Source organism: Chlorocebus sabaeus, chromosome 11, assembly GCF_047675955.1.
Source record: "Chlorocebus sabaeus isolate Y175 chromosome 11, mChlSab1.0.hap1, whole genome shotgun sequence".
Classification (NCBI taxonomy): domain Eukaryota; kingdom Metazoa; phylum Chordata; class Mammalia; order Primates; family Cercopithecidae; genus Chlorocebus; species Chlorocebus sabaeus.
The window spans coordinates 86,764,126-86,784,737 of record NC_132914.1 but is presented as its reverse complement, the minus strand read 5'-3'; the positions used below and the strand labels follow the sequence as shown (position 1 = coordinate 86,784,737).

Here is a 20,612-nt window from a genome sequence, read left to right as displayed (position 1 = left end):
CAATATGCATCCTTAACTTACCACAGTCTACTCTTGAATTAATTTCATGCTGTTTTATGTATAATGTTAGAACTTACAGAACTATATCTCCATTTACTTCTTGACAGTTTACACCTGCATATGGTGTAAGCTCACAATATGTTAAGCAGCCAATTTTCTTTTAAAGAAAATAAGAAACAAAAAAGTCTTTTATATTTACCCCCATATTTGCTACTTCCAGCATTCTTTATTCATTTGTGTAGATCCAAGTTTCCATCTGATATCATTTCTCTTCAGCCTAAAACACTTCACTTACCATTTCTTCTAGTGAAGGTCTCCTGGTGATGGATGACTTCTCTGAACTTTTTGTTTATCCTTTATAAAGGATATTTTTTCTGAGATGTAGAATTCTAGTTTGGCAGATAATTTTTTCTTTTAGTGCTTTAGTGATGTCATTTACTGTGGTCTGAGTTTGTGTCTCCCAAAAGATTCATGTGTTGAAATCCTTACCCCAAAGGTGATGGTATTAAAAGATGGGGCCTTGGGGAGGTGATTAGCTCATGAAGCACACCCCTCATGAATGGGATTTATGCTTTTTAAAAGAGGTCCCAGAGAGACCCTTGCCTCTCACCATGTGAGAACACAGCAAGAATGTGTCATTTATGAGCCAGGAAACAGGTTGTATTAGTTTGTTCTCACACTACTAATAAAGACATACCTGAGACTGGGTAATTTATACAGGAGAGGTTTAACTGACTCACAGTTCTGTAGAGCTGGGTGGGAGGCCTCAGGAAACTTACAAATCATGTTAGAAGGGGAATCAAATACATCCTTCTTCACATGGTGGCAGCAAGGAGAAATGCTGAGCAAAAGGGGGAAAAGCCCGTTATGAAACTATCAAATCTCATGAGAACTCACTCATTATAAAAAGAATAGCATGTCAGATGTGGTGGCTCATACCTGTAATCCCAGCACTTTGGGAGGTCAAGGTGGGTGGATCACCTGAGATCGGAAGTTCAAGACCAGCCTGACTAACATGGAGAAACCCCATCTCTACTAAAAATACAAAAAAAATTAGCTGGACGTGGTGGAGCATGCCTGTAATCCCAGCTATGGGAGGCTGAGGCGGGAGAATCGCTTGAACCCGGGAGGTGGAGGTTGAGGTGAGCCGAGATCATGTCATTGCACTCCAGCCTGGGCAACAAGAGCGAAACACTATCTCAAAAAGAAAAAGAAAAGAAAAGAAAAAAACAAAACAAAACAAAAAAGAATAACATTAGGGTAACCACTCCCATGATTCAATTACCTCCCACCAAGTCCCTCCCACAACAAGTGGGGATTATGGGAACTACAATTCAAGATGAGATTTGGGTGGGGACACAGCCAAATCGTATCACAGGCCCTCATTAAACACCAAATCTGCTGGTGCTCTGATGTAGAACTTAGCCTTTAGAACTGTGAGAAATAAATTTCTGTTGTTTATATACTACCCAGTGTGCAGTATTTTGTTATAGCAGCCTAAATGGACTAAGATGTAATTCTATTGTCTTTTAGTTTGCATTTTTTTAATGTTAAGCCAGCAATCACTTTAATGTAATTCCCCTATATATAATGTATCTTTTTTCTCTGCTGCTCTCAGATCTTTTGTTTTCAGCAATTTGATCATGATGGGTCTAGGTTTGGTTTTATCTATTTTCTCATAGTTCACTGAAATGTTTGGATCTATGGATTGATATTTTTCATATTTGTAAAAATTTTTGTCCTTTTCTTCATATATTTTTCTTCCCTAATTTCTTTCTCATCACTGAAGCTCCAAATTCATGTATGTTTGACCACTTGATACTGTCCCACAGTTTTTTGAGGCTTTGTTCATATTTTTACATTTTTTTCTCCCTATGCTTAGTTTGTATAATTTCTATTGCCTTATCCTCAAGTTCACTGGTCTTTTCTGCTGTAGGATCCAATTAACTGTATCCATTTCCCTGGTGAGATTCTCCATTTGTTTGCCCATGATGCCTGTCTTTTACTTTAAATCCTTGAACATATTTGTAATAATTGTTTTACAGCTCTAATTCCAACATCTATGCCATATCTGGGTGAAATTTTTCTGCTTCTTTGTATGTCCTGTGATTTTTTAATTGTATGTCCAAACATGGCTAAATTTTTTAGTTTAGATTGTGCTGTCATTGTCTAAAGAGTGTTAAGTTTTGTTCTGGTAAGAAATTAACTTTCTGCTTGCCCAAAGAGATTCTGTTGAGGCTTGGATTTAGCCTGTGTAGGGTGGATCTAGTGTAGTCTTTACTCATGGGCTGTAGTGCCAGTGGCCCTTCTAGCATTTCAGCTGAATACCTGGAGTATTCAGCAAAGGCTGGTCAGAGCTTGAACATCTCTCAGTTCTGTGTAACCTCTGTAATCTTTGTTCTGCTCACAGTCTCCCAGTAGTTGTTCTCTGCCAAGCCTTGTTGCCTTTGCACGGGCAGCTTTGTATTTGACAATACAAAGGGGATTGTATTGTATACAAGGGGGCTCCTTGTAAATTTTTTTCCAATGCAGAATTTTCGGGGATTCTGCTTTTCGTAAATCTTCTCTTGTACCCTGTCCTCAAAATTTCAGCCCGTTAGCAGCCCTGAGTTCTGTTTGCTGTTTCCTGTGCCCAGTGAGACTGCTGTTATCTCCTTGGGCTCCACTTCCATGTACTAAGGTTTAGAAAGTGCTCCCATGTAGAAATCTAGGACATATTTATTGCTTATCTCATTTGTTTCCCGTCTCCCAAGATTCACAACCCTATGCTATCTCTTGCCTAGTTCCTAAAAACAGCTGCTTCATATATTTGGCAGTTGTATGGTTGTTTGTGGTGGAGGAGTAAGTCTGATAACCTTTACTACCCCATGACCAGAACTGGAAATTCTGTCCAAGGAATTAGTGGAACCTGACAAGTAAATTTAAAAGTTCACATGAATGTGATAAATGTACAAGAATAGCCAAGGAAAATTGACAAGAAAACAATTAGGGCTAGGTGGCTCACACCTGTAATCCCAGCACTTTGGGAAGCCAAGGTGGGTGGATCACTTGAGGCCAGGAGTTTGAGACCAGCCTGGCCAACATGACCCTAACAATTAGGGCCAGGTGGCTCACACCTGTAATCCCAGCATTTTGGGAGGCCGAGGTGGGTGGATCACTTGAGGCCGGGAGTTTGAAACCAGCCTGGCCAACATGGCCCTAACAATTAGGGCCAGGTGGCTCACACCTGTAATCCCAGCACTTCGGGAGGCTGAGGCAGGTGGATCACTTGAGGCCAGGAGTTTGAGACCAGCCTGGCCAACATGGCAAAACCCCATCTCTACTAAAAATACAAAAATTAGCCAGGCATGGTGGCACACACCTGTATTCCCAGCTACTTGGGAGGCTGAGACACAAGAATCGTGTGAACCTTGGAGGCGGAGTTTGCAGTGAGCCAAGATCACACCACTGTACTCTAGACTGGGTGGCAGAGTGAGACTCTATCAAAAAAAAAATAATAATAATATATATATATATGAATTGGCTTTATGACTTATCAGCCTCTTGCAAGAAGTGGGTGGATTGCTTGAGTCCAGGAGTTAGAGACCAGCCTGGGCAGCATGGCAAAACCCCATTTCTACAAAAAATACAAAAATTATCTGGGCATGGTGGCATGCACCTGTAGTCCCAGCTACTTTGGATGTTAAGCTGGGAGGATCACCTGAGCCTAGCAGGCCTAGGCTACAGTGAGTTGAGATGTTGCCACTGCACTTCAGCCTCGCTAATGGAGAGAGACCCTGTCTCAAAAAAAAAAAAAAAAAAAAGAAAGAAGAAACTTGTCCAACCAGTTTTCAAAACTTACTATAAAACCATAGGTATAGGATTAAGAGAAGAGTTCACATAACGCCCAGAAGCAGATACATGTATATATGAGAACTTACAATAAAGGTGGCATTTCCAATCAGTGGGGAAATATATGGTCTATTTAATATGTAGTTAAGATAACTAGATTTATATTTGGAAAAATATAAAGTTGAATATTTTACCAAAAAAAATTTAGATGAATTAAACAACTAGATATTTAAAATAATCCAAGTGGTACTGCTCTTCCTCCCAGTGTATAGATAGTGTACTTAAATGGATGAAGATGATCAGTAGAGCAATTGTTTCTGCCTTTAGTATTTGAATTTGAAATGTATGCCATGGACTTAAGTAATTAAAATTCTGTGTCTATCTCCATGCCCAGTACTTTCTATGAGTTTGTTCTTGGAGTCCAAGCTTGTTCAATGTGGCGCAGAGATGGTGCCCATTAGTGTAAGAGGAGGTGAACAGTTGATTGCTCTAGACTAACCTTTGTTATAATCTAATTTAACAAAGGTTAATTTAAATAAATAAGGCATACCATATATTGGGAAATATATTCATGCTTTTAAAATGTAAATAGTACAGTCTTTTTATAAGTGTATTTGCAAAATATGTCAGGCATCTTTGTTGCAGTGATTCTACAACCAAAAATGTATCTAAAATAAATACTTTTTTGCAAAAACATGAAAAAGCTTTGTATTCAAAGATAGTGCTTTCAGTATAATTTGAAATGATGAGAAATTAGAAATAACCAATTTTTCCAATTTTTATTTCAAATAAAAAACCTAGTTAAATATAGTTAGATTATGATGCAACCAGTAAAAAGGGAGTGTATATGCAAGTTATGGCATGAAAATATGTTTACATGGGGGCATGGAATGCAGTGGTTGTATGTTAAAAGACCTTTGCACGAACAAAAGATGAGGCATCTATTATACACAAGATATTAAATGTAATTGTGTTTGAGTGACAAGATCTGGACTTTTAAAATTTTTTGTATTTCTCAATTTTTAAAAATAACTTTAATGATGAAGAAAACATCATTTGAAATATATGTATGTAGGTGAGAAATATCTTTTTAGTTACAAAAGAATTTTTCTAAAAGTTAAAATTAGTATAGCCCTATGTTTTTAAAAATAATGCCCATATGGTGGGATAACTTACATTTCTTTATAGTGTTCTTAATAAAATATAAGTACAAGTTAATGTAGTAGAGAACTTTTCCAAGTCTATTGCTTTTCCAGCATTAATTTTTTGGGAGTAAATATCTGCCTATAATTTTCAGTTGCTGGTAGGATTGCAAAGTGATCTTTTGACCATCTGAATTGAAAAGATTTTGTAAAATTGTGGTAAAATATATATAACAAAATTTACCAAAATTTACCATTTTAACCATTTTTATGTATACAGTTCTGTGGCATTAAGTATATTCACATTATTGTGCAAAGAATTGCAAAGATTTTTCTCAGCTTACATTGGCTATATATAATATTAAGTTAGTTTAAATTCCCTTAAAACTGTTTTTTAAAATTTCCTAAGCATTTACTAAGGACTTACTCAGTGCCAGTGTCTGGGGTTAGAGCATTGAGTGAGACAGATGTGAGTTGCCTCTTTTTGCTTATATCCTATTAGAGAAGCCAGCATGGAGTACTGAAATATAAATGTGGATGTTGAGCCAAGCGCGGTGTCTCATGCCTGTAATCCTAACACTTTGGGAGGCTGAGGCGGGTGGATCACTTGAGGCCAGGAATTCAAGACCAGCCTGGCCAACATGGCGAAACCCCATCTCTACTAAAAATACATAAATTAGCCAGTTATGGTGGCACATGCCTGTAATCCCAGCTACCTGGGGAAGCGGGGTAACTGAGGCATGAGAATCGCTTGAACCCGGGAGGCAGAGGTCGCAGTGAGCTGAGATCCTGCCATTGCACTCCAACCTGGGCTACAGAGCGAGAGTGTATCTCTGAATGAATGAATGAATGAATGAATGAATGAATGAATGAATGAATGAATATGGTTGTGGGCAACTCCAAGAACACATCCTGGGGCGCTAGCCTACTGGTGACAGTGTTCAGGAAGGCCGCTCCTGAGGAAGCGACATTGAAGCAGAGAGCTTGACAGATGTGTAAAATCCTTTTACAGATTTTAAACTAGGTAAAGACTAGAGGACAGTGTTTAAGGCACAGGGAAACATCTGAGCGAAAGCAAGGGATCTAAGAGAAGGTGAGGAAGAGAAGGGTGATGAAGATGAAGGCACAGGAGGACGGGTCCTAGAGGGCTATGAGCATGTCACACTTCTCCCCAAAGGAAACGAGAAACCACTGAAGAGTTTTAAGCAGAAAAATTACCCAATTTTATTTAAGATGTAAAGATCACTTTGTTGCTTGTGGAGAGTGGAAGACAACAGGGTCAATTGTGGTTTGAGGAGACAGGACCCAATAATGGACTGGAATGTAGGAAAGTAGAAAAGAAAGAGGAATCAAACCAGATCCCCGAGTTTCTGGCTTTAGAAACCATTTTCTGAGAAATAAAACACTAGATAAAGAGAAGGAAAAGAAGAGAACCTTCCTCTTCAAGAGAAAGAGGGTGAATTCATTTGGACAAGTTTAGAGCTGCAGGTTTTGCAGGATATCCAAGAGGAGATGCCCAGCAAGCAGTTGTACTCATGAGTGGAGATTCCAGGAAGGAAGCCTGGGCACATAGACGGTAAATTCCCCATAGACGGTAAAGTAATTTTCATGGCATGCTTCATCTTTTTACATCTTTTTCATCTGCTTTTTGTCTCTCAGCAGTTGCATAAATGAATCCTGCTACTGTAGTCAACAGATGGTTTCTCTTCTAATGCTGACCAACACTTAAAAAAAAAAAATGTTTTGCTTATTGACTTGAACTTCACCCTCAATCTGTAAACATCAAATTCTATCAAAGCAAACTCTGAGACTGCCAAATTTTTAGAGTCTGTGAAAATTTTAGGGCTGATTCAATCCAGACTCCTTCATTATACAAATAGGAAATGGTGGCCATTATGGTTGTGAGTTTGCAAGATTACATAGCTGGACAGTTGCAGAACTGCCCCTAGGATTCAAGACTTAGTATTTACTGAGCAGTCTTATTTCCACTACTTTTTACTGCTTCCTCCTAGTACTGAAGAGCTGTTGGCTTCAGAGTTCCTCTTACTAATGATTTGTGTCTTATGGGACATGAAATAGTGCCTGCCCTGTTTGGTCCCAGAGCCCTGAGTGTGTTTTTATAGAAAATGTATTCTGAAGATAAGAAATAGCCAAAGGAAAATTTGATTTTTTAAGAAAGTATCTATCTATCTATCTATCTATCTATCTATCTATCTATCTATCTATCTCTATCTATCTATCTTTCTATCTATCTATCTATCTATCTATCTATCTATCTATCTATGTCTGTCTCTGTCTGTCTATCGGTCTATTGAGACAGTCTCACTCTGTCACCCAGGCTGGAGTGCAGTGGTGCGATCTTGGCTCACTGCAGCCTCCGCCTCCTGGATGCTCTTGCCTTAGCCTCCCAAGTAGCTGGGATTACAGGCATGCACCACCAGGCCCTGCTAATTTTTGCATTTTTAGCAGCAATGGGGATTCACCATATTGCCTAGGCTGGTCTCAAACTGATGACCTCAATGATCTGCCTGCCTCAGCCTCCCACAGTACTGGGATTACAGGCATGAGCCACCACACTGGCCTTATGAAAGCACTTTAAGATTTTTAATGGTTCATGGATGCTTTTGGTTCTGTAATGAACGAGTAACTATGACTATGAATATGGACATAAAATTTTTACATACAGTTACAGGAACTCTGTAGATTCCAAGTTAAAAAGACTCCTGTTATATAATTTGGGCTACTTTCAAGGACATGTGAATCAATTTTACCAATAATAAGTTCAAGAATTTCCTCACTCTGGGCTGGGCACAGTGGCCCACACCTGTAATTCTAGCACTTTGGGAGGTGAAGGCAGGAGGATTGCTTGAGCCCAGGGGTTCAAGACCAGCCTGGGCAACATGGCGAAACCCTGTCTCTACAAAAATTACAAAACCTAGCCATGCATGGTGGCACAAGCCTGTAATCTCAGCTACTTGGGAGGCTAAGGTGGGATGATCACCTGAGCCCTGGAGGTCGAGGCTGAAATGAGCTGAGATCGCACCACTGCTTTCCAGCCTGGGTGACAGAGTGAGACCCGTCTAGGAAAAAAAAAAAAAAAAAAAAAAGGCCGGGCGCAGTGGCTCAAACCTGTAATCCCAGCACTTTGGGAGGCCGAGATGGGCAGATAACGAGGTCAGGAGATCAAGACCATCCTGGCTAACACGTTAAAAACCCCGTCTCTACTAAAAAAAATACAAAAAACTAGCTGAGTGAGGTGGCGGGCGCCTGTAGTCTCAGCTACTCGGGAGGCTGAGGCAGGAGAATGGCGTAAGCCTGGGAGGTGGAGCTTGCAGTGAGCTGAGATCTGGCCACTGCACTCCAGCCTGGGCGACAGAGCGAGACTCCGTCTCAGAAAAAAAAAAAAAAAAAAAAAGAATTTCCTCATTGTTTTGAATGAATACCAGTAAAGTTTAAGGAATTCAGTAGTAGTTCAACTAACTTCTCATATGCCTCTCAAACTCTCGAATGTCCATGTTTGCTGATCCAGTATTCACTATTGACTAATGTAATATCCATCTTGGTGATACACTTTGTAGACGTTTTTAAAGGCAGTTGGGTGGTACTAAATTAAGAGCGTCAGAAATCTATTAATGTCTTAGTAGAAATTTTATATCCTCTTTAAATTCTTAAAAGTCTAGTTAGATGTTATTTGAGCCCTGACAATAAAAGACTAACCTTTCCTAATCAAAGTCAGGGCAAAGAGAAGCCTGTTTTATTGGTGCTAACCTATTTTTGATGTATCTAATTAAAAATAAAAGGGAGGAGGAGGAAATAGAAATCATCATTCCCACTTTCAGCCACCTGAAATGCAAAAAAAACACATACAGAGAGCATATGCAGGATTATAATGCAGTGACCAGAGCAGGGGGAAGGCCTTGACCTCAGTCCCCTTAGTTTCTGTTAAGTTGATGGTAGAAATGTTGCCTCCTTCTGGCACCAGGTTCTTCCCAGCCACTGCCTGCACTTTAACTCATTCGAGGTTCACATCCCCTTCATTTATTTGGCTCTGGGAAATTTCTCCCAGCTACGGCCCCTCCTGCTCAGGAGGCACTTTTAGCTGACCAAGGTAATGCTTTTCCTCATTTGCAAGTTTCTTTAAAATCCTGTTTCCTCTATGGAGCTTCTGGTGACAAACTGGCACCTGTTTTGTTACAACCCTTTTTCATATCACTTTCTAAAATTATGTTTTTTGTGTGCCCTCCCTTCTCCCTAGAACAAAAGCCTCATGAGGGCAGGGATCTTGCCAGTCTCATTTGCAGCTGTAGTCCTACTACTCATGGCAGTGCCCCGTGCCAGGCACTGACAAGTGCTCAGGGAATCTTTGAATGAATCAGTGGGTGAAAATCTTTCCCACAAACTCCTCAAGGACGGGGACCATGCCTGCTTTACCTACAGCTTATGGCAGCACACAGATGTTTATTCCAGGGTGGTGTATAGCCTCCTAACAGCACTGCCTCGTGGTTCCTCTCCACTTTAGAACCTTCTGTTGTTTACACAGAAGCCACACAGAACTTCCAGTGCTCCAAGTAATTTGGGCCAGTAGAAGACACTTCCTTTTTGTCAGAGACTTAAGCAGAGTGGTTCAGAGGTTTGGCTGTGGAAACAACTGCCTGATTCAAATCCGGACCCCTCTCCCCACTGACCTGATAACATTGTCTGTTACTTATCCTTTATGTGCCTCTGTTTCTTCACTGTAAATTGAGACAAGCAGTAGCACCTGTTTTACTGGGTTATGCTGAAAATTAAATGAGATGATACATGTAATGTGTTAAGAACCATTCTAGGACATATATGCTCAAGGAATCTGGGTAGGATAATGATGTGATTGTGGTGGTAGTAATTTGGCTGATGTCATAGGGTAAGTACTTTTATACTTTGTTATTATCTAAACATTTCCTTTTATTAAATATTTTTCTCCATAATTGCTTTCTTGAAATGTAAGAGTTAAGTCTTCTCGTAGAAATATTCTGGTTACTTAACATAGTCACATTAAGTAATATTTTTTTAAAAAGAAGCTTAGTAAGTAACACAATTTGATCGCTTGCATTAGTGTTTTACAGTTTTTTTCTTTCTTTCTTTCTTTTGAGACAGAGTCTCAGTCTGTCACCCAGGCTGGAGTGCAGTGGAGTGATCTCAACTCACTGTAACCTCTGCCTCCCGGGTTTGAGCAATTCTCCTGCCTTAGCTTCCTGAGTAGCTGGGATTACAGGCACCTGCCACCATGCCGCACTAATTTTTGTATTTTTTAGTAGACATGGGGTTTCACAATGTTGGCCAGACTGGTCTCGAACTCCTGACCTCAGGTGATCCGCCCACCTCGGCCTCCCAAGCTGCTGGGATTATAGGCATGAGCCACCACACCTGGCCAGTTTTTTGTAATTATTATGCCATGTTTATCTGAGTAGATTTTTTTCCCCAGGGTCTATATACAAGCTTTCTCTATTTGGAGCCTTTTTATAATACTGCCTTCATATTTGAATTTTTCTCACATTTTCTGAAAGAAAATATTAATAAATTATTACTTTCTGTAAAATCAGGGTAAACTACCCAGCATGGAAAATTTTTCCTTGAAAAGTTATTTCCTTGCTTTTTTATTTTTTTTTTTTTTCTGAGGCAAGTCTCACTGTGTCACCCAGGCTGGAGTGCAGTGGCACAATCTCAGCTCACTGCAACCTCTGCCTCCTGGGTTCAGGTGATTTTCCTGCCTCAGCCTCCTGAGTAGCTGGGATTATAGGCGCCTGCCACCACGCCTGGCTATTTTAGTGGAGACAGGGTTTCACCATGTTGGCCAGGCTGGTCTCGAACTCCTGACCTCAGGTGATCGCCTGCCTTAGCCTCCCAAAGTGCTGGGATTACGGGCATGAGCCACTGCACCAAGCCTTCTTGATTTTTAAATATTATTTCACATGGAACTTAATTATGCTTCTGTGTGTCTTTTTTCTGTGTGAATCTGTGAACGCCAGATGCAAAGTTTCTGTCACAAAGAGTTAATTTTAGGTCAGCCTTAAGAATGGGAGTAGGGAGAGAACAAAAATAAAAATCTTCAATTATATTCCACACTCTTAATTGTTGACTTAATCTTTACTCTGGGCGTAGAGGGAAACTACAAATAAAATTGAAACATAGTCTGTGACCTAAATCTGTCTTTTTTGGTTTTTGTTACTGTTAAAATATAATAAAAATAGTATTCATAGTTTTCTAATAGTCTAAAATTTGTTTTTATTTTCTCTGTGGTCTTCTGCTCTTCTATTTATATTTAAAAGGCATCGTGGCCAAAAAATAAAAAAAGAACCTTAGGAAGGATCTTAAAGGAATAGACAGCATAAAAGCAGTAGACAAGATGTCTGAGATTTTTCTCATTTGCTTTTTAATGGGGCATGTGGATGATAGGTTTCTCCATGAAGGAGCTTCTGTTCTCTTCTGTATAAATGAGTTGTCCTATTTTCAATCCATTGGAGCTCTCTGGCCTCCCCAAGTCCAAGAAGTTACAGGCATGGGCAGTTAGGTTCTTTTGTTGGTGATGTCACTTAATTTTAATTCTCAACACACCATTCCTTTTCTTACAAAAAGTTTCACTGCAGGCTTGGTAGGATGAGTAATAAAGGCTCTCTCTTGGATCATACGGATAATGCTGTCTAGTGACCGAAATAGAAGAGAGTTCTTTTCAAAATACAAGGCACTTGGCTTAGAGTGAGTGCAGAGTTGAATCAAAACCCTAAAGCAGATGCAATAAAACAAAACTTATTTAAATAAAAGAATAAAAGGAAAAAAGCAACTTGGTTAGTCTACATAGCATATTTTGACCTTTTAATGGTCTGTGAGTGTTGTTTGTCATGATGAAGATCTTGGCTGCAGAATATGACTTTACTGCATGGGATGGTAACAGTGGTCTCTGTATGTACAGCCTGATTTATTTGTGGTGTAGAGGTGAGGTGGTGACTCTCCAGAGCCTTTCACATAAAACATCTTCTTTCTTCCTCTTTCCAGATTTTCACCTGATGGAAGACTAATTGTGTCATGTAGTGAGGATAAAACTATTAAAATTTGGGATACCACAAATAAGCAATGTGTTAATAACTTCTCAGATTCCGTTGGGTAAGTACACTTTCTTTGTGCACTTATGTGGGTTAGTTTTCTAAGGAGATATTTGATTATAACAATTTAAATAAAGAAATGACAGCAAAGAAATTGAAATATGGCTGAGTGCGGTGGCTCACGTCTGTAATCCCAGCATTTTGGGAGGCTGAGGCAGGCGGATCACCTGAGGTCAGGAGTTTGAGACTAGCCTGACCAACATGGTGAAAACCTGTTGCCACTAAAAATACAAAAATTACCTCGGCATGGTGGTGTGCGCCTGTAATTCCAGCTACTTGGGAGGCTGAGGTGGGAGAATCGCTTGAACCCAGGAGGCGGAGGTTGCGGTGAGCCGAGATCGTGCCACTGCACTCCAGCCTAGGTGACAAGAGTGAGACTCCGTCTCAACAACAACGACAAAAAGTAATTGAAATATTAGGTCATCTTATTCTTTCCTCCTAGATTTGCAAATTTTGTGGACTTCAACCCTAGTGGTACATGCATAGCTTCAGCAGGTTCTGACCAAACTGTGAAAGTCTGGGATGTAAGAGTGAACAAATTACTACAGCATTACCAAGGTAACAATTTTCCTAACAAAAAACTCAGTTACTGAATGGACTCCTCTTGGAAGGACTGATTCTCCTTGTTGGTGTGGTTTGGCCCTCTCTTACTTGGGGTCATGGGCTGCCTTGGAACAGGCTAGAGAATAGTATAATTAGTTCCCATCAACAGCAGGGTCTCAGAAGCCCAAGGAAAGCAGGAAGTGAAGAGACCTTAAAAATGATGTGAGGGCTGGTTTAAAAAACAAAACAAAAAAAAAAAAACAACAAAAAAAAAAGTTGCTATGAGATTTTCAAACTCTGGTTGTCAGCATTGCGTGAGAAGTCAGGGACAGAAATGACTGAATTCTGAATCACAGGGAGTTATGTGAGCACAAATAGGTGTTATAATTGGTAGAAAACAGCTACCTACTATGCCTATGTACTGAACTAAAAGAGAAGTGAATTTTCTTGGTTTATATTGGATTTATATTAAATCCAAATTATTATTAAACATAGTAGGTTATCCAGTGTTTACCATGTAGCAGATACTGTGCCAAATCTAAACAATATTCCTAGGAGGTATCATTATTATATTTTAAAGATAAGGAAATTGAGATTTAAATAGGGTAATTAACTTGCTCAAATAATCAGTAGAACTACTTAGGTCTTCTTGCTTACACAGTGCATAGAAAAATTAACTTTTGATCATTGTGTTATACTGCCTCCTGTTGGAAGGATGCTGTCCCGAAACAAATTCTCAAGCATGATGATAGGACTGTGTCCTTTTCAAACGTGTCTCCACACACTTCTCCCTTTAATCCCAAGCCACTAATTGGTTATTTCCTTTAATTTGAAGTTAGGTTATGTACCTTATCTGAGCTAATTAACTGTCAATTTTATTGGCAATATATCCAAAGACTTTATGGTAATGTGGTCAGTAAGATTACCTTTCCGCGGCACAGTCTCATTTTTAAAGTTATTCTGGCTCTCTAACTGGAAGCTTAATGCTATGTGATGCCAAAATACTCATTTTAAAAGTGAGCTATATAGAATTTTGTTGTTGTGGAAACAGTGTTCTTGTTTGCAACCTATTGCTAATAAGGTACTGGGGTATCTTTAAAAGTAAGAATTGTTCTCTGAACTTTTTGCTTTTGTTTTCTACAAATCAGTTCACAGCGGTGGAGTTAATTGCATATCATTCCATCCTTCGGGTAACTACCTCATCACAGCTTCTTCAGATGGTACCCTTAAGATTCTGGACCTCTTAGAAGGAAGGCTCATCTATACACTTCAAGGACATACGGTATTAACACTCAGATTCTTGCTTTTTATATATAAAAATATAAAATAATATATATTTTAAATTTTTGATCCATTTTTATACCCCTTTATTCTTTTTCCATACATAGCACATATTTGCTGCTATCATAAAAATTTTTTACTCCCATGGCTGTTTTTATCCTCTGGAAGCAACTCTTAAAAATATTATTCGTGGCCAAGTGCGGTGGCTCACACCTGTAATCCCAACACTTTGGGAGGCTGAGGCGGGTGGATCACCTGAGGTAGGAGATCGAGACCATCTTGGCCAACATGGTGAAACCCCATCTCTACTAAAATACAAAAAATTAGCCAGATGTGGTGGCATGTCTCTGTAATCCAAGCTACTTGGTTGGGAGGCTGAGGCAGGGGCATCACTTGAACCTGGGAGGGGGAGGTTGCAGTAAGCTGAGATTGCGCCACTGCATTCCAGCCCAGCAACAAAGCAAGACTCTGTATCCAAAAAAAAAAAAAAAAAAAAAAAAAAGAAAAGAAAAAGAAAAAAGAAATATTACTTCTTGTAATTCTTGTCGAAATCAATGTGTATCTTTCAATGGCCATTAAATGAATCCTCTACTGCTGCCTTTATCAGTATGTTGTATAGATTGACTCGGTAAATGGTGATGGATAAGTAGATTCCGTATTTCAGATCTTTCCTTCATGTGGAGGCTGTCCTGCTTAGCCCTGACACCCACTCTCACACCTCTCCCTCACTCCTTCCGCTAATTTGCTGGTGAGTTTAGGAGAAATTGGGTAAGCACAGCCTAACACCTTCTACTCTCCTGCCTTTGAGAGTGAGCCCCTCTTCACTGTTTTTCTCTGATATTCCTTGTGGGGAGACCTGCCCTTGTCTAGTTTGCCTGTGACTCATTCTGGGCATCAGTTCTAGAAAGCCTATTTGTGTTAAACATAAAAGCCACATTCTCTTTTTACAAGCATTTATTAGAAAGAAAGGTGATATTTCAGTTCTCACATGCCATATTCCCTTGTCTTATTTCTCAAGTGGTTTAGAACCAAGTAGGTAAGAGGGGTGCCTTTTACTGAGCCTGTGCAAAGATCCCCCCCCCCCAGCATATAATGCATTATAGATCAATTTCTTTAATTTATTATTTCTTTATTTTTGAGATAGAGTCTTAGTCTGCCACCCAGGCTGGAGTGCAGTGGCACAATCTCGGCTCACTGTAACCTCTGCCTCCTGGGTTCAAGCGATTCTCCTACCTTAGCCTTCATACAGGCATACCACCATGCCCAGCTAATTTTTTTTTTTTTTCTTTTTTTAGTAGAGACAGAGTTTTACCATGTTGGCCAGACTTGTTTTGAACTCCTGACCTCAGGTAATCTGCCTGCCTGCCTCGGCCTCCCAAAGTTCTGGGATTACAGGTGTGAGCCACTGTGCCCAGCCTAGATAAATTTTGGGGGGTATATAAACTATTCTTTTCTTCCAGAAAGCATTCAAACTTCTCTGAATTTTTTAGAATACATCCTCTTTTTTTTAAAGGTACTTCCTTTTAACAAGTATAAGCTGTTTATATCTAGAAATAGAATGAGCTTTGTGGTCTAGAAGAGAAGACTTTCTTTTTCACAGGTTCTGCCTGACTTCCTGCTTTGCATTATCATTTATTCTGGAGTGGTGTTAGGGTAAAGCAGAAATAAACACTAACCAGCTTAAATAGATGCATATCCATGGATTTAGGCTGAATAAACACAACCAATAAAAGTGGCCAAGGACTGAAATATCCATGAAAAAGCTACAAAATAATAGGGAAAAAAAGATAAACACAGTCTTCAGTAGGAAAACACTACATGAAGATGGAATTTTAGTCTGGAAGTGAAGGTGTTTATGAAGCTATTAATATTATAACCTAAATCTGTGGGATAGTCTACTTGGGAAAATACAAGATGTTTTTCCTAAAACTTTTCTTGTGTAGATTAAGGACATATTAAAAACATATGGTATATAATATTTTTGAGATAAGAAATAATTACTCTTATCTGGACTGAAAAGTTGACCTAGAGGCTATCCACCTTGTGACTGTGCCAAGCACAGTCTTGTCTAATTCCGCAGTAACTGCTCAATTTCAGGTTTTCATTACCTCTCACCTAGATAATTACAGTAACTTCCTAACTGGCCTCCAACCAAGCATCTTACTCCAATTCATCTTTCTCACAATTGTGATACTGACTTTAATCATTCACAGCTCTCCTCCTATCTGTTCTGCTCTTTGAACTTTTAGTGGTTTATGGTTGCCTGCGTGAAGGGAGAACTCAGTGAAGCCCATTGATCAGGAAATGGACTTTATGTAAATAGCCTCATTCCCATTACCCACGTATTTATCATTCAGTTTCTGCTAGTGATTGGTTGAATACAGAGTCCAAAGCCAGAAAGTCTGAACAGAAATTCTTATGAACTTACATATATACAAGCTTTTCTTGAAAGGAGAAGGTTATTTTTTAAATTAATTTTTAGTACTTTTTAGTATCATTTATTTGTGCTTTAATATGATTGGGTTGATTCTTTGATTATCTTTACTCTGCCAGCATTAGTTGCTAGCAACTGATATGTTTTATCAGACTTATTGCATGAGTAGTATGCATAAATTAGGATGAGAAATTGATATCCAAAGTCTTCTTGGCCACGAGAAACCATTACCAAGTACTTTTTTTTCTTTATCTCCGTTTATTTCTCAGGGACCTGTCTTTACTGTTTCATTTTCAAAAGGTGGAGAGCTATTTGCATCAGGAGGTGCAGACACACAGGTTTGTAAATCTTTCAGCTCCTCTTTGATTTGGTTAAGGTAAAAGAATCCTTGACCTCAGCTAAGAGTTTTATAACCAGCTAGTTTATATATGTTAAGATGGTTGGTGATGAGCTTATTTTTTTTTTTTTTTTTTTTTTTTTTTTTTTGAGACGGAGTCTCGCTCTGTCGCCCAGGTTGGAGTGCTGTGGCCGGATCTCAGCTCACTGCAAGCTCCGCCTCCCGGGTTCACGCCATTCTCCTGCGTCAGCCTCCCGAGTAGCTGGGACTACAGGTGCCCGCCACGGCGCCCGGCTAGTTTTTTGTATTTTTTTAGTAGAGACGGGGTTTCACCATGCTAGCCAGGATGGTCTCGATCTCCTGACCTTGTGATCCACCCGTCTCGGCCTCCTATATTTTAATCAGTACCACGAAGTCTGCTATCTCATAGTTGAAACAGAGCCAGTTCTAAGTTTTGGGAATTCAAATAGTTATTTTCTTTTGCTCATTTTACACTTAACTATACATGTAACTGACACTATGTGTCCACCTTCAGTAATTTTGTAGCACTTTTGCTTGAATCATTGCCTAATCTTAAGCTTCTTGAGGACGGTAAATATAAATCATTTATATAGCAAATCTGCATTTATTTGAAATAACCAAAAGCCATTCATGGCCAGATTTATGGAATAAAGTGATCAAGTCCAAAATTGGACTTTGACCAAAAAACAAAAAGAGGATTTTAAGACCAGATATTTTCTTAATATGAATTTTAAATCAGACATGAAGGCAATTCAAAATGCTAAATCTCTCCCTCAATCACACCTTAAAAAAGATATTGAGAAATAGTAACATAGTTGAAGTATATATCTACCCTTTCTACTTTGGGGGACAATTCTGTATATTGTGGGTTTTAAAATCAGCTCTGTTGCTTGTACATGCAAGTCAATAACTGCAACATCATTGACTTTTTTCATAGGTCTTATTATGGAGGACTAACTTCGATGAATTGCCTTATAAAGGTCTTAACAAAAGAAATCTCAAAAGATTACATTTTGATTCACCACCACATCTTCTTGATATCTACCCAAGAACACCACACCCCCATGAGGAAAAAGTTGAGACTGTAGAAGTGAGTATTTTGTGCATATTTGTCCTACATTTTGTGTACATTTTGAGGCTTTTGGTCAAGGAGGTGTTTGAAATTACTGAATATATATATATTTATATTTTATATATAAAACCTAGTGCTGACTTAAAACAGCAGCGCTTTGATAAACAATTGTTTTCACTATAGTGTGAATAAAGTTTTATATTTGTTTCTTGAAGGCCTAGAAATAAAGCTAAAAAATGGTGTTGATAGTAATAGGAAATGAGAAATTAAATCTAAGGCCTCTGGTGACTGTGAAGTCTGAACGAGCTTTATATTCTAGGTGTATTTAGGGAGGTCATGTGATGGCTGTCATGAGAATAAGGCTGAAGGGCAAAAATTTTTATAATGGTTATTGAAATAGGTAGCTTAAAACTCTTTTATAGCAAAAAGAAAATCTTATGGACAGGTAAAAGAAGAGACTTAGTGATTAAATCTAACAATTAAGACAATTTTATTGCCTGTATATATTTTACATATATAATTATCTATTTAATTGTAGGTTTTTGTTGACAAATTCCCTTAGGTCCTATGAATTTAAATGTTATGACTTAAGTGTTCTTTTGTCTTCAAAGAGAGATTTATCTTTGCTAGATGCTTAGCCGATGTTAGCCTATTCTTATTTTGCATGATTCTTCTTCAGCCATTTCTCTTTTAAGAGCTGATGTCAGAAATTACCTGTTCGTCTGAATTTTTATCACTGGCAGTCTCTTTACTTTTAGAGTTAGGTATTTTGAGTTCTTGAGATGTATTCCTGAGCGGCAATGCACAGTAGCCTCATTCACTGTTCATGCTGTGATTCCATGTACCCTCACCCACATCACTTCTTTCATTTCGTTTTCCTTAGTCTTGGTCTTTGCTGTTATCTCAGGCACTTCTGCTAGTCTCCAGTTGTGCATCTAAGTATATGTTTTTGTTCTTTGTTTTTTAAACTATTTTCTAGATTTTGTTTAATCCAGCCATGTCTTGGGATTTCTGTCTTTGCTTTTCCTTGGTAGTGTTGACTTTCAGTTCTTGGCTATTATCTTCGTCTTTTCCAACTTCTGACAATCTTTTCAGTTCTTCTAAAGTATTAATCATGTTACCACTTCTTTGTATTACTTGCTGTGTTATCATTTTTCTTCTATTTTAAAGAAAAAAATGTAATCTAATTTGGTTTTCACTTTTTTTGCTTCTGTTTCTAGTTATATTTCTTATCCCCTGTGATCATATAAATTCATATAAAATACATGTGAAATATATTTTAATTTAACTTGAGTATTCTTTTCTTGTATTATCCAAGTTGGTTTATTAACTCTTGGTGTTTTTATTCTGTCATCTTGTGGCTTGGCCAGGATTGATCAGGAGGGAAATATCCGTTTGGCCACTTTCCAGGGCGTTGGATGGCAGAACTGCAGGCTGATTCCGAGACTGCTTTCCTCGTGAATTAAGTGATATTTCCATGACTCCACACTCACCTCAGCACAGAGATTCAAGCCCTTTTTTCTCTGATTTACTGTCAGCCCCAGTTCATTTCAGAGTGCTAGGCTTTCTTTAAAATGTCAAAGAGTTGCCTGAGTGGCTCTGCTCTTATGATACAGCCAAAAAGCCATTAAACCAGCTGGGTTGTTTTGCGTTGCTGGGTCAGGATGACCCAGGCCATGCAAAGCCACTCTCAAACAAATTTTTCACATATACCCTTAAAATTTATATTAAACACTGACTTTTCTTCATCATGGAATTAGAGTTCAATTGCACTATACAAAATGCTGAATCTTGTGACTGAATTTTTTTTGTGACCTTGACATAGTCAGCCTCTGTGTACACAGTTTAAATTATCTGTAAACACACATGGCTGCTTAAATTAAGTATAAAACATGACTTGCTTTTGTAAAACACTTTGAGGCCCTGTGATATAAAATGCCAGAAGAGTGATAGGATTCTATATGTGTACAATCAATTGTTGTAATTGTCTCTTTTTTTTTTTTTTTTCCTTAAAAATCTCTTGGGCCAGGTGCGGTGGCTCACACCAGCAATCCCAACACTTTGGAAGGCTGAGGTGGGTGGATCATGAAGTCAGGAGTTCGAGACTAGCCTGACCAACATGGTGAAACCCCGTCTCTACTAAAAATACAAAAATTAGCTGGACGTGGTGGTGCGTGCCTATAATCCCAGCTGCTCAAGAGGCTGAGGCAGGAGAATCGCTTGAACCTGGAAGGTTGCAGTGAGCCAAGATTGTGCCACTGCACTCCAGCCTGGGCGACAGAGCGAGAATCCATCTCAAAAAAAAAAAAAAGAAAAAGAAAATCTCTTATAAAAAAAGTCAAGGTTATGAACTTTCTAGACAGGGAACAACTTTAGTATTATGAATAAATAATTGTTAAGTACCAAATTGTGTTTTAAAGACTCTACTTCAAATTAATAAATATGGATCCCTCACAAAGCCAAAGACTACTTAGTTCAAAACTTTCAGTTAGAATGGAATAGTTAGAATAAAAGTTGTGCTGTGTTCATTTATCATTAGTAAACTTTATTTTGAAACACTAATTCAGTAGATTAAGTTTTTTTCAAAGCTTTAGGCAAATTTACATACAGTTACTTGGAAAATATTTAAAACTAGGAAATCTTTTTTTTGAAGTCAGTATTAGGATTTAAGGAAAATAAATAGATCTTATTAAAATATGTAGAATAAATGGTATCTAAGTGAACTGATGAATTTTTCTTTCTCTGCAGTGACCATGAGTGTTTTATTTCTGGGTTTGAAACAAGATAACATTTCTATGATTTGTATTATGTTTTC

The 20,612-nt window shown here is 38.5% G+C and overlaps 1 protein-coding gene across 10 annotated transcripts in view; it reads left to right on the top strand.

Annotated features, from left to right (window-relative positions):
• Positions 1–20,612, top strand: part of POC1B (POC1 centriolar protein B) — a 102,224-nt gene that overhangs the window by 36,915 nt on the left and 44,697 nt on the right. For 9 of the 10 annotated variants that reach the window (XR_012094550.1, XR_012094549.1, XM_008004221.3 and 6 more), the window contains 5 exons: positions 12,003–12,110; positions 12,552–12,667; positions 13,801–13,934; positions 16,637–16,705; positions 17,663–17,815. Coding sequence is in view for 8 of the 10 variants with exons in the window: in XM_008004221.3 (XP_008002412.1) it covers positions 12,003–12,110; positions 12,552–12,667; positions 13,801–13,934; positions 16,637–16,705; positions 17,663–17,815 (580 nt within the window). In the remaining 2 variants the exon portion in view is untranslated. The remainder of the gene's footprint in view (positions 1–12,002; positions 12,111–12,551; positions 12,668–13,800; positions 13,935–16,636; positions 16,706–17,662; positions 17,816–20,612) is intronic. The other variant, XM_037996726.2, reaches the window with a different exon arrangement.